Source organism: Gymnogyps californianus, chromosome 22, assembly GCF_018139145.2.
Source record: "Gymnogyps californianus isolate 813 chromosome 22, ASM1813914v2, whole genome shotgun sequence".
NCBI lineage: Eukaryota > Metazoa > Chordata > Aves > Accipitriformes > Cathartidae > Gymnogyps > Gymnogyps californianus.
Window position 1 is genome coordinate 5,286,698 of NC_059492.1, and position 12,664 is coordinate 5,299,361.

At 53.4% G+C, this 12,664-nt stretch overlaps 1 protein-coding gene across 2 annotated transcripts; it reads left to right on the plus strand.

Annotated features, from left to right (window-relative positions):
* Nucleotides 1-291: 291 nt before the first annotated feature.
* AK2 (adenylate kinase 2) lies at nucleotides 292-7,803 on the plus strand. 2 transcript variants are annotated; one of them, XM_050909723.1, is made up of 6 exons: nucleotides 292-376; nucleotides 938-1,063; nucleotides 2,983-3,093; nucleotides 3,202-3,296; nucleotides 4,003-4,075; nucleotides 4,670-5,068. In XM_050909723.1, exons 2-6 carry the CDS (start codon nucleotides 989-991, stop codon nucleotides 4,889-4,891), a joined length of 576 nt encoding a protein of 191 aa, XP_050765680.1. In that variant the 5' UTR covers nucleotides 292-376; nucleotides 938-988; the 3' UTR covers nucleotides 4,892-5,068. The 2 variants fall into 2 exon arrangements, with proteins under 2 accessions (XP_050765680.1, XP_050765679.1); XM_050909722.1 differs by lacking the exon at nucleotides 292-376 and adding an exon at nucleotides 6,984-7,803 and having other exon boundaries at nucleotides 939-1,063; nucleotides 4,670-4,865.
* The last annotated feature ends 4,861 nt before the right edge of the window (nucleotides 7,804-12,664 follow it).

A 12,664-nucleotide genomic window follows, 5' to 3' on the forward strand; every position in this document is an offset into this window, starting at 1 on the left:
AGAGACCGGCGGCCCACGCAGAGCCAGCGCAAACACGGCGCAACCACGGCGCGCTTCAACCCACGCAGTGCCGCCTAACCCCGCCCACTCCCTGTGTGCCCCCGCCCACTCCCTGTGTGCCCCCGCCCACTCCCTGCGAAACCCCGCCCTCTAGCTGCGAAACCCCGCCCGCTAGCTGCGCGGCCCCGCCCACGAGGCGCTCGGCCCCGGCGTCACCGCCCATTGGCCGCGGGCGCGGGGCGGGCGCGCAGTCGGCGGCGGCCATGGCTCCGAGCGCGCAGGCGGGGGCGGCCGCGGGCAGGCCCCGGGCCCGGGGCTCCGGCAGGGCATCCGCGCCGTCCTGCTGGGGCCGCCCGGTGCCGGCAAGGGCACGCAGGTGAGGGGCACCGGGGTGAGGGAGGCACGCGGAGGCATTTCCCAGTAGTAGGCGCGGGCGTCCCGGGCCGCCTCCCGGTGAGCGGCCGACGGGACCGGGCCGCCCGGCCATCGCCACCCCCGGGCCCAGTGTCTGAGCCCCCGCCTGGAGGGACGCGGGCGTCCGGCCTCCATTCTCCCGCTGAGGGACTGGGGCGTGCGGCCTGCCCCCGCTCCGGAGGGCCCTGGGCTTCCTCTCCCCCGGGGGCTCAGCCATACGGACCCACCGCCTCCAGGGACCCGGGCGCCGGGGGCCTTTGTCCCGGACCCCCTCCCTAGGGCTAGCCGCGGGGACCCGGTGCCCGGGACCCGCTCTCGGAGCACCCGTCCCTTAGGGCTGTGTGATGGGCCCCGCCACGTGCTGGCCGGTCACAGACCATCCCGCTGCTGCGAGTGGGGACCCGGCCCCACCGGGGTGGGGGGTCCAAACCCCGGCTGGGCCTCAGCCCCCGAGATCCTGCCCCGAGATCCTGCCTCCGAAACCCTCACGGTGAGCTCACCTCGTGTCTGTCCTCTCCCGCAGGCTCCGAAGCTGGCCGAGACCTACTGCGTCTGCCACCTGGCAACCGGGGACATGCTACGGGCCATGGTGGCCTCGGGGTCCGAGCTGGGCAAGCGGCTCAAAGAGACGATGGATTCGGGGAAGCTGGTGAGTAGTGGGGAGATGTGCTGGGAGGGGAGATGGTCTGGCAGCACCTGGAATGAGAGCAGTCAAAATCAGCCTCGTAATTAGAAGCTTCAGTGACAAAACCCAGTTAGTGGAGGAAGGCGGATTGCAGGGTGAAGGCAGGGGTGGGGTGGGAGTTTTCCTTCTCATTATCCTGCAGGAGAAACATCCTATAAAAACATCCTTCCTCTTCAAAATTGCTCCTTGCTTAGAAGCAGCCTGTGTCCCTGGGTTGGTTCTTTCTGCCACAGTGCTTTTACGCTGATGGGGTGCAGGCTGGCTGGCTGTTTTGTGGCTCCTGAACACTGTTTGAGGTGAAGGTTTATCCTTGGAGCTGCAGGATGTTACAGCCATGCTTTGTGGCTCTTGTCTCTCTTCACATGATGCCTGGACTCCTGTGGGGTGGAAGACTTTGTTCAGAGGGTTCATCTGCGTCTCAGCTCTCGCATAAATGCTATTTGCCCGTAACTGTAAGGTGAAAATAGACTTAGGGGTGTTGCTGTGGTAGTTACAGTGGGTGCTGCGTAATGCTGTGTGAGAGAGACACTTTGGATCCCCAAGAGACAAGAGTTAGGATCTCTGACACATTCATTTTCTGAGGGTCTAATTATCTTGCCAAAGTGACTGAAATATCTTGGGGAAACTTGAGGGACAGCAAATTACAGCGACTTGCCCCAAAGCTAAGCCGCATGGCGCAGATCTCAGGCATTGCTGCTGGCTGTCATGGGCTTGTAACACCCCACGGAGAATCTGCAGGCCCCGGGTGGGAAGAGCGACGTGGCTTATCTCTAGCTTTTGCTCAAAGCTTGCATTGCAACACCGAGCCTGCAATATCCCAGCTGGTTATGAAAGATAGGGACGTTATCTGGCAAGGCTGGTGGTATCTGCCACGTGTACGTGTGGCAGCCGGCACCGGGCTGCTCCGCAGGTATATCCTAGCAGCGTGCTCTGGCTCTGTGATAACTCAGCTGGGAGCACAGCAGTGTTCGGGATGGGTTTTTATGCTCGATTACGAAGCAGGACCCCTTTCTCCGAAAGTGGTAATCAGGAAAGCACAGAAGTGACATGTTGCTTCACTTAAATTGCCCCCCGCCCGTATGCTTCCTTCTTCAGGGCTCTTGTTTGTGTGCTGTCACAGTCCGGTCCCCAATCCTGCTGGGTCCCAGCTGCGTGTGCTGGAGAAAACAGCACTGCTGAGGAGAGCTACTCTTGAATAAACAGCTATTGTTGGGGCTGCAGCATCTGTTAGTACTTTCCAAATGCTGCAGTGTAGAAAAGGCACTAGTCCCAGCGGTATGCTGAGATCATGATACGGGAAAAACTATCCAGTGAGGTCAGAGCTTGTCAGCAACTATTGGGCATTTACCTTCACACAAGGTTTATCAGAGTCAATGAGCAATTCACCTGCTTTGCCCTTCCTGGCCAGGCCTGCCTGCTGAGAGGATGTGTGGGTGAAGGTACAAAGTAACAAGAAATAAAGGTTATGTCGATATTTTGTATTGTGAATGGGTTTAAAAAAAAAAAATCTAAGGAGTTTGTCTTCAAGCTGACCGTCTCCCTTGAAATACAGCAACCTTTGTAACAGTGAGGTTGCAGCGCTGGTCCAAGTCCCTGCACAGGCTGGAGTGTCCCCAGCATGAAATGTCTCATTAGCCACGTCTTAGTGTTGACACCCATGGCAGGGAGTGCTTCCCTGATGTGGGCAGGTCTGAGCATGCCGCTTTCACCCTGTTAACGGCAGTGCCCTGTGCTGTGGCTGCTGCCTCTGGGACCAGGAATGGCTGTAAAAAGGGGTCTGATGCAGCCTGGGCACTGGCATGAGTACAGCAGCTCTGTGGAGGCAGCTGTGTGTAAAATCGGGATGTCCCTCCTGACCATGTGTCCATCTCTCCTCTCCGCAGGTGAGCGACGAGATGGTGGTGGAGCTGATTGAGAACAACCTCGACTCCCCTCCCTGCAAGAACGGCTTCCTCCTGGACGGCTTCCCACGCACGGTAAAGCAGGCCGAAATGGTACGTAAGCTCCTGTTCAGGGACTGCTCTGGCATCTCCTCCTTCCCTGGAGACAGGGATCCCTTGGCTGTGCCTCTGGCCCTCTGAGCTGGGTGTTTTCTGTTGCAGCTGGATGAGCTCCTGGAGAAGAGGAGAGAGAAGCTGGACTCCGTCATTGAGTTCAGCATCCCTGACTCCTTGCTCATCCGGAGAATCACTGGACGGTAATTCTCCTCTCCCAAACACTCGCTGCACGGGGTGAGGTTTCCTAGTTTAGAGGAGAGCATCCTAATTTTGGATCCTTGTGTCATTCTCACAGTGTTTGGGGCTAGCTGTGGTGCTGGTCTGTATTAGGTTTCTGCTCGGTTTGAGCCTTCCTGCCCTGATCCTTTGCCCGCTCTCCTGTGCCTGGGCCAGCCTTGAAGAGAGCCCCTTCATTGCCCTGTAAATAGGGGTTGCTGATATGAATCAGCGTCCTTGGTGACTCAGCTCAGCCTTTAAGCCCAGTGTCTTGACTGCTAATGTCTTTGTGCTCTTGCTTCTCTGGAGCTATTACTGCTCCCTTAGGCAGGGCGTTGCATACATGTTTGGGCACTGCTGAACGTCCTCTCCAGGGTCAGTTGTGGCCATGCGGGCACACAGATGTCTCCCACTGTTTGCTGTTGCAGTGTGTCACCTTCACACCTCCAGGAGCTAGCCTCCTTCCCCAGTAAAGCAGAAAGTAAAAATCCCTTTTCCATCTCCTAGGGCAGCTGCTTTTTTCAAGTGCCTAAAGAGGCCCTTGGTACAGAAATAGCTAGAAGAGATTTTCTTAATAGAGAGAGGCTAATCGGGTTGCTGTTGCAGATGTTTCTGTGCTGATGAGTGGCAGGTTCAGGAGACCTTGTCCTGGTACTGGGCTACTTTGCTGACACTTGCTTTCTGTCTTAGGCTGATTCACCCAGCGAGTGGCCGTTCTTACCACGAGGAGTTCAGACCCCCGAAAGAGCACATGAAGGATGATGTATGTGAGCTCCCAAGGCCACAGCTTACGTTGCTTTGGGTTTAGCTGATGCTTTGCAGCATCCTTGGAAAAACTTATTTCTTTCCTTCTCTTGTACCTTCTGTCCTGGCTTTCTGGGGAGCGTGGGGAACTGCCTGGGCAGCCTGAGCCGACAGCACTGCGGGGAGCGAGGCCTGGAGGGATGAGTGAAGGGCATGGCCGTTCTGCAGTGCCGGCCCGGCTCTGCCAGCCTCAGAACTTGTTGGACTCTGTCCATAGCTGAAGTTGCGGTGGGTTGTGACTGGTTTCTCTCCTGGGGAGCAACTGTGGCTGATGTCTGCTCTTGAGGCTCCTTGGGCTCCTTTTAGCAAGCAGAGCGGTGTGTGGGGGAAAGACCACGATGCTGAATCCTTCTCTCTTCAGTGACTGCTCTGGGACTTGTTTTGGCTGCCCTGGGTTCGCCCCGCTCTCCCCTGCGGACCTGGGGATCACCTCTGCAGCTCCACATTGTAGTCTGTCTTGGAGGAGGGGAGCAGGGGTTGTCATAGCTGTGGAGAGAAGGGGGGAGCGTGCCAGGCTGCAGCTAGCTGGAGACTGTCCCCTTGCTTCTCCCAGGTCACTGGAGAGCCCCTGATCCGCCGTTCGGATGATAACGAAACAGCCTTGAAAACCCGCCTGAAGGCCTATCACACGCAGACCTCTCCCCTGGTGTCCTACTACAGCAAGCAAGGGATCCATACGGCGGTGGATGCCTCCCAGTCTCCCGACGTCGTGTTTGCTAGCATCCTGGCAGCCTTCTCGAGAGCAACATGTAAAGACCTGGTTATGTTCATTTAGGGCTCCGTCCCAGGACGGAGCGCTCTCTCTTCTTTCTCTCTCTGTCTCTCTGTCTCTGTCGCTCTGGGGCCAGGGAGGGTGAAGAGCTAAGCAGAGTAGAAGAGGAGGGGACAAGACAATGCAGCCTAAGGCAGGGCTGTGCTAATTCTCTATTAAACAAGCTGTTAACAGTCTCTATCTCAGTATATGTGAACGTCAGTCTGTCTGCGGATGCCGGAGATTTGGCCCCTAGAGGTCGCAGCGAGCCTGAGCACCAGCTGCCTGCTGCCAGAAATGGAGTTTGCACCCCTTTAGGTCAAAAGGCTTTTGTTTCATTCTAGAGCTGTAGTTCCCTAGAAGGAGCTGTACTTTCAGCTCCTCCTGGCTGCTCCACAGGGGACTAGCAGAAGGTTGGAGATCAGGACTGAGCAGCGGGGGGAAGGACCTGCACAGGGCGCCGGATGGGTGATGCTCTCTGTTGGCTGTAGGAAATGAAACACGGGGTTGCTTGTGGGAAGCATGTGAAGGGCTCTGTGTGTGTGTGTGTGTCGGCCAGGGGAGCAGCTGGGGGGGGGACAGCTTGGCTGTGCATGTGAGTACAGCCTGCTGCTGCTCGGGGCTGGGTGAGAACGTGTCCTCGTTGTATGTGTTTTATTCTCTGTGGGATGGCAGGTTGCCTGAGAGCACAGCCTGTCTTCCTCCCATTCTGATGGTGCTTGTGGGGCAGAAAGAGAGTGGGTGAGAGCTAGGGGTTTTCAGCCTCTCCTCACTTGTGGGCCCCAATATAACAAATATTAGCAAGATGCTTTTTGCCTTTTTTTTTTTTAACAACATGAAGTATCTGGTCAGAGTCTGACAGTCACTGTGTATGGCAAATTGGGATCTCCTGAGAAAAAGACTTGAGTTTTATCTCTTCACTCTTGCCTTGGCTTTGGCCAAGGAGATGAAGATGTGTTGAGCTCCTGATCCCAAAGTCTAAATAAAGCCTTATTGCAAAACAAACGATTTTTCAAGGCCTGAGAGGCAGCATTATTAACCACTGGCTTCATGTGCCCTTGAGCCAATGACCTTTGTTATGAGATCATGGAAATTTACTTGTTTCTTGAGCAAATCAAACAGCTCTGTCAGGCTGTCCATTTGAGGACACCATGTGCGGTGTGGTTAGTGCCCCGGCTTCTCAGGGCCGTTACGCTGCTATATGGTGACCCTGTAAGGCTGGTGATGACCTTTGCCCATGCAGGATTCCAGCCCTTCCTAGAGGACCCGCTGTGAATGCAGATTGGCCCAGATTAAACTTTGTCCTTTGGCCTTCCATGTACGTTTACTGATTTAGTGTTATTGAGTACTCTCATCTTTTGAGGAGATGGCTTGTCTCCCTCCCGTGCACTGAGCTGCTGTGGGTTGTGTCCAGAGCAGATGCCTAATCCTCAGGAATCTCTTGCTTTTTTTCCTTGGTAACTTCTATTTTGTCTGAAAATTGCTCTCTGTCCTCATACATCCTTTCCAGGGAAATGACCTCTTCCTTTCCAGCAAACTGGAAATAACACCAGGAACTGAAAGCAGTTAACTTGTTGCTCTTGAAAGCACGTGATTGTGGGGAGAGAGGGTTTGAAAGTAAACGGTGCTGGTTTTGTCAGCTGCCTGCAGTCCCCTGAGATCCCCCAGATGGCCGTTGCCTTCTCGATCGTCTCTGGTTTTCCTGTGAAAGGGCAGCCCCGGCGCGTGGCGTTGGGATAGCATTTAGCATAGGACTGCCGTGCTCCAGGGTAGTGGAGAGTAATGTGTGTGTTAGAGCTGCCCCGGCATCTCGATGACTGTAAAGAAATTCTGAGTGGAAACAGCTTTTATCTTGGCATCTCGAGGGAGTCAAAGAGGAGAGCTGCAGCCCCCTACACACTGCCATAATGGCAGGAGGGGTTCCCGGCCAGTTGGTGTTACTGGATTTGGTCAAGGTTTTACTCCACAGCAAGAACAATGTGTTCTTCCACTCTCCGTTCCTTTTCCCCTTTGCGCTCACTTTGCGTCCAGCTCGCCAGCCTTTTTCTGCCATAAACCATGATTAATTTTGGTTTTTTCCCTAAATCTATTTTTTCTTTGTTCCCATTTATTCCAGCTGAGTGACTCCGTGAACCAGATGAGACACCACCAAACGCTGCACACTGCTACATCACCCATTGCAGCCCTCCCCTGGGTGCAGGGGAGGCAGGGAGGGAAGCTGGGAGGGGGTTATGATTGATGGGTGGGGAAAAAGGAGGTGGTAGACAAGGGGCTTGGGGGCTGATTTGGTTGGTTTTTGTTTGGATTTCTTATTCAGCAGAATCATTGTGAAGAGGAGATGGCCTTCTCCTTATAAATCACTGTTTGGGGAGGCAAAACAATTGTACAGAGTGAAACATCTCTGCCAGTGATCAGATGCACGTCCTTGACCTGTCAGGAGGGTAGGGCTAGATGCTGTTCCAGGTTTCTCCAGGACTTTCAGGGCTTGTCTCATGGGCTCTTAGTACCCTGAGGCCACTGCAAGGTTTGCTGTGATTTTTCTAAAGTTGCTTCCTGTCAGCGAGGACCAAAATGAACAAATGACTCATCATTTCTGAAATGGAAAGGAAAAAAAGATGCCATGGTCTTTTCCTGGAAGTTTTGTTTTTCTTGTTCTGCTGCATTCCTAAACCCCAGCATAGAGACTTCTCAAGGTTTCTCTGCTGCTGAACAGAGGGGCTGTGGCTCTAGTCCAAGCCTGCCTTACTTGGCAATGGGGTGGCTTTTCTGTGATCCTGACCAAGCTGGAATTCACACAATGCTGAAGAAATGCAAAAGAGACTTTCTTAATTGACTGCAAAAATAACACTTAATTGGTTTTTTTGCATTTCTTTTTAGATCAAATGGTGCCTTGTCTAACCTCTGAATCAATAATAAAATAACCCCTTTACATTTTGTATCTGTTGCTGTGTCCTCTTTGACCTGCAGACAGTGTGGAAGATGAGGAGGCAGATGACAGCATAGCCAACTAACAATTGAGCTGGGTGGATCCTCGGGCCTGATCCTATCTCAAGGATGTTGTTCTGTGCAGTTGAAAATATGGCTTCTAATTCCTTTTATCTCTCTTCCTTGCTGAGTGTGTTCCAATGCTTTATATCACCATAGCAATGGTGTCTTTTGCTGGTTTTCTCTCTCCTGTTTCTTCATATGTGATGCTGAAAGCACTGAGCCCCTGCGTACCCTGACCCTTTCTGGCCAGAGCTCCTTTCAGGTATTTTTAACTGATGTAATTCCTAGCCTTTTTCCTCCTCCCTGTGCATCGCCAGTGTGTGGAGGTGCTGATGTTATTGTCTTCTCTCCTCCTGCAGCAACTGGAAGCCACATATTGTGTCTTCTGTTTCTGCTCATTTGCTTTTTGTCTTTCAGACCTTGTTGCATCCCTCCCTCCGCCTCCGCCGCTGCCTCTCTCTAAATACGCGGGGCAAAATCTGCTCTAACGCAGGGAACGAGAGCATTTCCCGGCCTCCTTTATCCTGCCTCCACAGGGACCCTGACTCTGGCGCTCTGAGGTATCTCAGAGGAAGGCTGTTCTTGATGTGCTGATGGAGGGTTGTCATTTTTCCACAATGCCCTTGGTACCCCCTTGCAGCCCTGCTTGTGTTCGGGGCTTTGGTTTAGGCACTGTGGACCAGCATCAGAAAGGGTCAGGCTACATATGCCCATTTTCTCCAGAAATGACTGGTTTCTTCAGCATAATTGGGCTCTCTTGCTCCTCCGCCATTCAGTCTCTCTGTGCTCTGGTGTTTTTATTACCTCTCTGTAACTCCGATTAGCATTCTCTCTCTTTTGAAGGCAAGCTTGTGCCTCTCTGGCGTTTGTGGTGTTCTTCCCTTGTTTCTTTTGATGATGGATGTTAAACTATGCTCTTCCTCGTTGTTTGGGATTGTGTCCTCTATTACTTGCCTGCTGTTGTTTTAAAAACCTGTTCTGCCTGCTCCTCCTGGCTTTCTAGTACGTGGGATGGAGAAGTCTTGGCTCCTCTGAGCTGGGCTGCTTCTGTTTGATCCTTACTTAAGTGTGGAGCGTGAAATGAATTGTTGGGGTGCTGTGGGAAAGGCTGCTGTGGGGAGGCTGTTTAGCTCAAGCCTGCGTCCTCTGTAGTTGGATCTGTTCTGTGACCTGTCTCTGTCATGTTGACCTTGAATGTTTTCCACAGCACGTGGTGCTCTGCAGGTGCTGTAAATTCCTTCTGTTCAATGATTTCACTCCAGCAAGCTGCTTATCAGGCACTCTTTTGAAAACTGTGTTCATATTTCACACACACAATTATTCAGCAACTATAAAAGGGGAAAATTCCTATTTATAGCACAAGGACCAGCATCAAATAGGACACTGAATTCTCACTGATAGAGGAAGTGACCTGTTCTCTAATGCAGCAATATTTCTGCTGAAAAGAAACAGCATCTTGGATGGGGGAAGGGATGAAAAGCCCTGGGCCATCTCTTTCCATTAAAAATGTGCTACAGTCCTAAAAATACAGTATCTGCCTTTCTCCCTTCCTGGTGAAACCATCTGCGAAAGAGATTGCAGAAAAACCTTTCACTGTGGATTTGCGGTTAGTAATAATGAGTCCACCGGCTCCTGGTGGTCTGGTTTGGAGCTGGTCTTAAGTCTCTGATCGATACCTCATCTCTGACCTTGACCTGGGAGCGAGGAGAAGTCACTACAGAGTGCCTGCTGTGGGCAAGCAGCACAAATCCTTCGTCTGTAGAGAGTTTGTACAATCACAGTACCTACGTGCACAGCCCTGAAACGGAGCACGTGGGGCTGAGGAACAAAGAACTGGCTGAGAGCAATGAACGGAGGGGGTGGAAAGGTGGGAAGAGTGCTGGGAACACGGGTGGTAACTGCTGCGGATAAGGTGAGTGCCTGTTTTGTCTGAGCCTGCTTCCCATGACTGCCTCTGCTCTCCCTTCCCTTCCAGGTACGTTGAGCCACGGCTTCCCCTAAGGCCATCACTGGCCTTTGCCTGCGCCGTTCTGTGGTCACCCTGTCCTTCCCGTGGTCTCCAGGCTCTTTAGGAAGAGCTGCAGTGGGTGATACCAAGCGAGGGGAGGCGGAGGACCAGAGGATGGGATTCCCCCTCCTGTCGCTGTGGCAACCGTTGGGAAGGGAAGCAGCAGTGGGATGTGATGGGTGGCTGCGTGGCTGTGGAGGGGTGTGATGGGGAGGCTGCGGAGGCAGGGCTGCGCTGACATCACGCCGGGGAGGTGGTGCAGAGGGAAGGGGAGTGGGAAAGGGAGAGCCAGGGAGACTGCGGAGGGAAGAGAGCTGCATCAGGAGTGGGCTCCAGGGAGAGGTAAGATGCTCCGGGGGCACTGGGTCAGGGTGGGCTCCACGAGTGGCTGCGGGATCAGAGCCTGCCTCAGCATCTTTCTGGCTAACGTGCTGATGTGGGATGGCTCTTGGGCAGCAGCGATATTATACAATGCCCTAACAGCCTGGCACAGCAGGGCTTGGTTCTTGGAGAGTGAGACTGGGTCAGAGCCTGCCTGGCTGGTGCAGAAGCTGCAAATGTGTCCCCCCGGGATACCAGTGTGTGTCACTGACACTGTGCTGGGAAAAGCCAGGACTACCTGCACCTCCAGGATGGGCTAAAGGGACTGGAGAGCAGCCCTAGTCCCTCTCTGGAGAAGGGGACCAGCGTTCTCTCTTGGGATTAAAGCACAAATCATTGATGAAATGAATCAGAAGTTTGGAGACCCAGTCCCCTGAGCTGTATCTAGCTAATAGGAGGTTGTAAGCAGAGCTGGTGCACTGGGATCGGGCCCAGCAGCGTGCATTTGAAGGGGGGAATCCTAAACTGCACATCTCCAGCAGCCTCAACACTTACCCTGCCCGTGCGGGAAGCAATAGTTCTGGGGAAGGCAGCCAGGTGCACTATTATTGCCGGGAGCTCTCTGGATGTGGATCCTGTGCAGACCTGTAAGGCAAAATAACGAAGTCCTTGAAACTGCTCTGGATGTCGTATTGCCTTGTAGCATAACGGTTGCATAACGGGATCCGATCTGGTAGCGGAGAGAACAAGGGGTGACGGTCACCTCTGTGCCCTGCGGCATCCCAGCGGTGCTTATGCACTGTGCTGGCCCATGGCCCTGGGGTGAATTTCATCTCTATTCCTAATCCAAAAGCTGGGCTCATTTTTTTAATGCTTGAAAAAGCTGGTGGGTTTACAGCTCCGATTCCACAGCAGGGGGCTGTATGGACTCTATACCTACACACAGGCTGGGCAGCAGTGCCCTGCAGCATGTTAGCAAATTAGAAAGTGAGTTCATTAGCACCCACTCAATCTGCGCTAACCTGACTTTCGCCCCTCAGGATCCTCGATGTGTATCTGACTGAGGAAAGTACATCTGGGGTCAGAAGCCCATTGCTGGTAATGCCTGTGGGTGTCAGAAGCCAGTACTGGGGTGGAGATAGAAGAGGCACAAAGCAGAAACTCAGTAGGGCTGAAGAAACCTTGTCTGAAATCCAAGAACAGGGAGAGGCCAATGCTCCTGTCACAACCATTTTGTTGAAATAACTTTCACACGTTTCCCATGATTCGCATGTCATTTAAAGGGTTGGGGGCAGCAGTGGGGCCATGAAGAAATGCGGTCAGGAATGCTTGAGAGTACCTGAGAGAGCAGAATTGCACATAAGGAGCATAAATACGCTTTAATTAGGGAAGGCTATTGCTGCAAGATGCACGATCCTCCCCCATGAAGGCACAGATGCTGGGTCTATAGGGAGCATTTGGGAGTGGCCCAGGGTGGCCATACCGCTGCTTATTTTATGGTGACTCTGCAAACAGCAACAGCTTGTGCTACTGTGTGGGACTTCTGTGGGAGCAACAGGTCGGAGGTCCCACGCTTGGAGGCTTTTAGGAGCAGGCTGTGGCGGTGTCACCCAGGTGGCTGTGTGGCCGGCTGCGTTTCATGCCTCTGACATGGGTGGGCAGGGGAGGAGAGGACCTGCTAGCAGCTCTCTGTACCAGCCCTCAGTGCTGCACAGGGCAGCTGTGGTGGGAGGGAGCCAGGTCTGGATGGGCCCAGGCGCTCCCAGATGAGACCTTGCTGGGCATGGCCTGAACCAGGCTCCCGAGGGCAGTTTGGGAAGGGTGTGGGGAGGAGTTAATGCTGCTTTTCTGCAGTTTCAGTCCCTGAGGTTGCAGTTCTGCATGGCCAGCAGCTAATACAGTTAGGGCTGCTTCTAAGTCATGTTTCAACTTGATTTTTTTCAAGGTTATTCAAAATGTAGTGGGGGAATGGCACCAGGAACTCCTACAAGCAGAAAGGCCAAGTCAACCCTCCTAGTCCTTGACCTTCTCCACTGCTCAGCTGGCTCTCCTTGCTGTTCCCCCTATACTTGCCTACACTGCAAAAGGGATGATCATGTGAATATTACACAGCCTGGCATCTGCACATCAGCTGAAGCAGCTGAGTCTCTGACACGCTCCTAGCGCCTTCGTGCAATCCTATTCCACAGCCATGCTGTATTACCTGTGCGTTTGGTCCCTACCATAGGCGATCACTGCTAGATATACAATAATATAGAAATACAATAAATGGGAACTTGTGCTCTGCTGGGTGTTGGTACCCAGCCTGCCACACACACCTTCCTGGGAAAAGAGGGCTGTGGACCTGTGAGCCTCTGCAGAGCCCTGGGGCACTGGGAGGAGCTGCCCTTGTGCCAGTGTCCGGAGAGAGCCCTGGGAGCTGAGCCAGGTCCTGGGAGACATTTTAATCCTTCCTATTCCACAGTCTAATATCTTGGCCA

Excerpts from the sequence above, each read along its gene's own strand:
- AK2 (XM_050909723.1), top strand. The coding sequence starts at position 989 with ATGCTACGGGCCATGGTGGCCTCGGGGTCCGAGCTGGGCAAGCGGCTC. Across the intron at positions 1,064-2,982 it reads CGATGGATTCGGGGAAGCTG|GTGAGCGACGAGATGGTGGT; the intron begins GTGAGTAGTGGG and ends TCCTCTCCGCAG. Across the intron at positions 3,094-3,201 it reads CGGTAAAGCAGGCCGAAATG|CTGGATGAGCTCCTGGAGAA; the intron begins GTACGTAAGCTC and ends TTTCTGTTGCAG.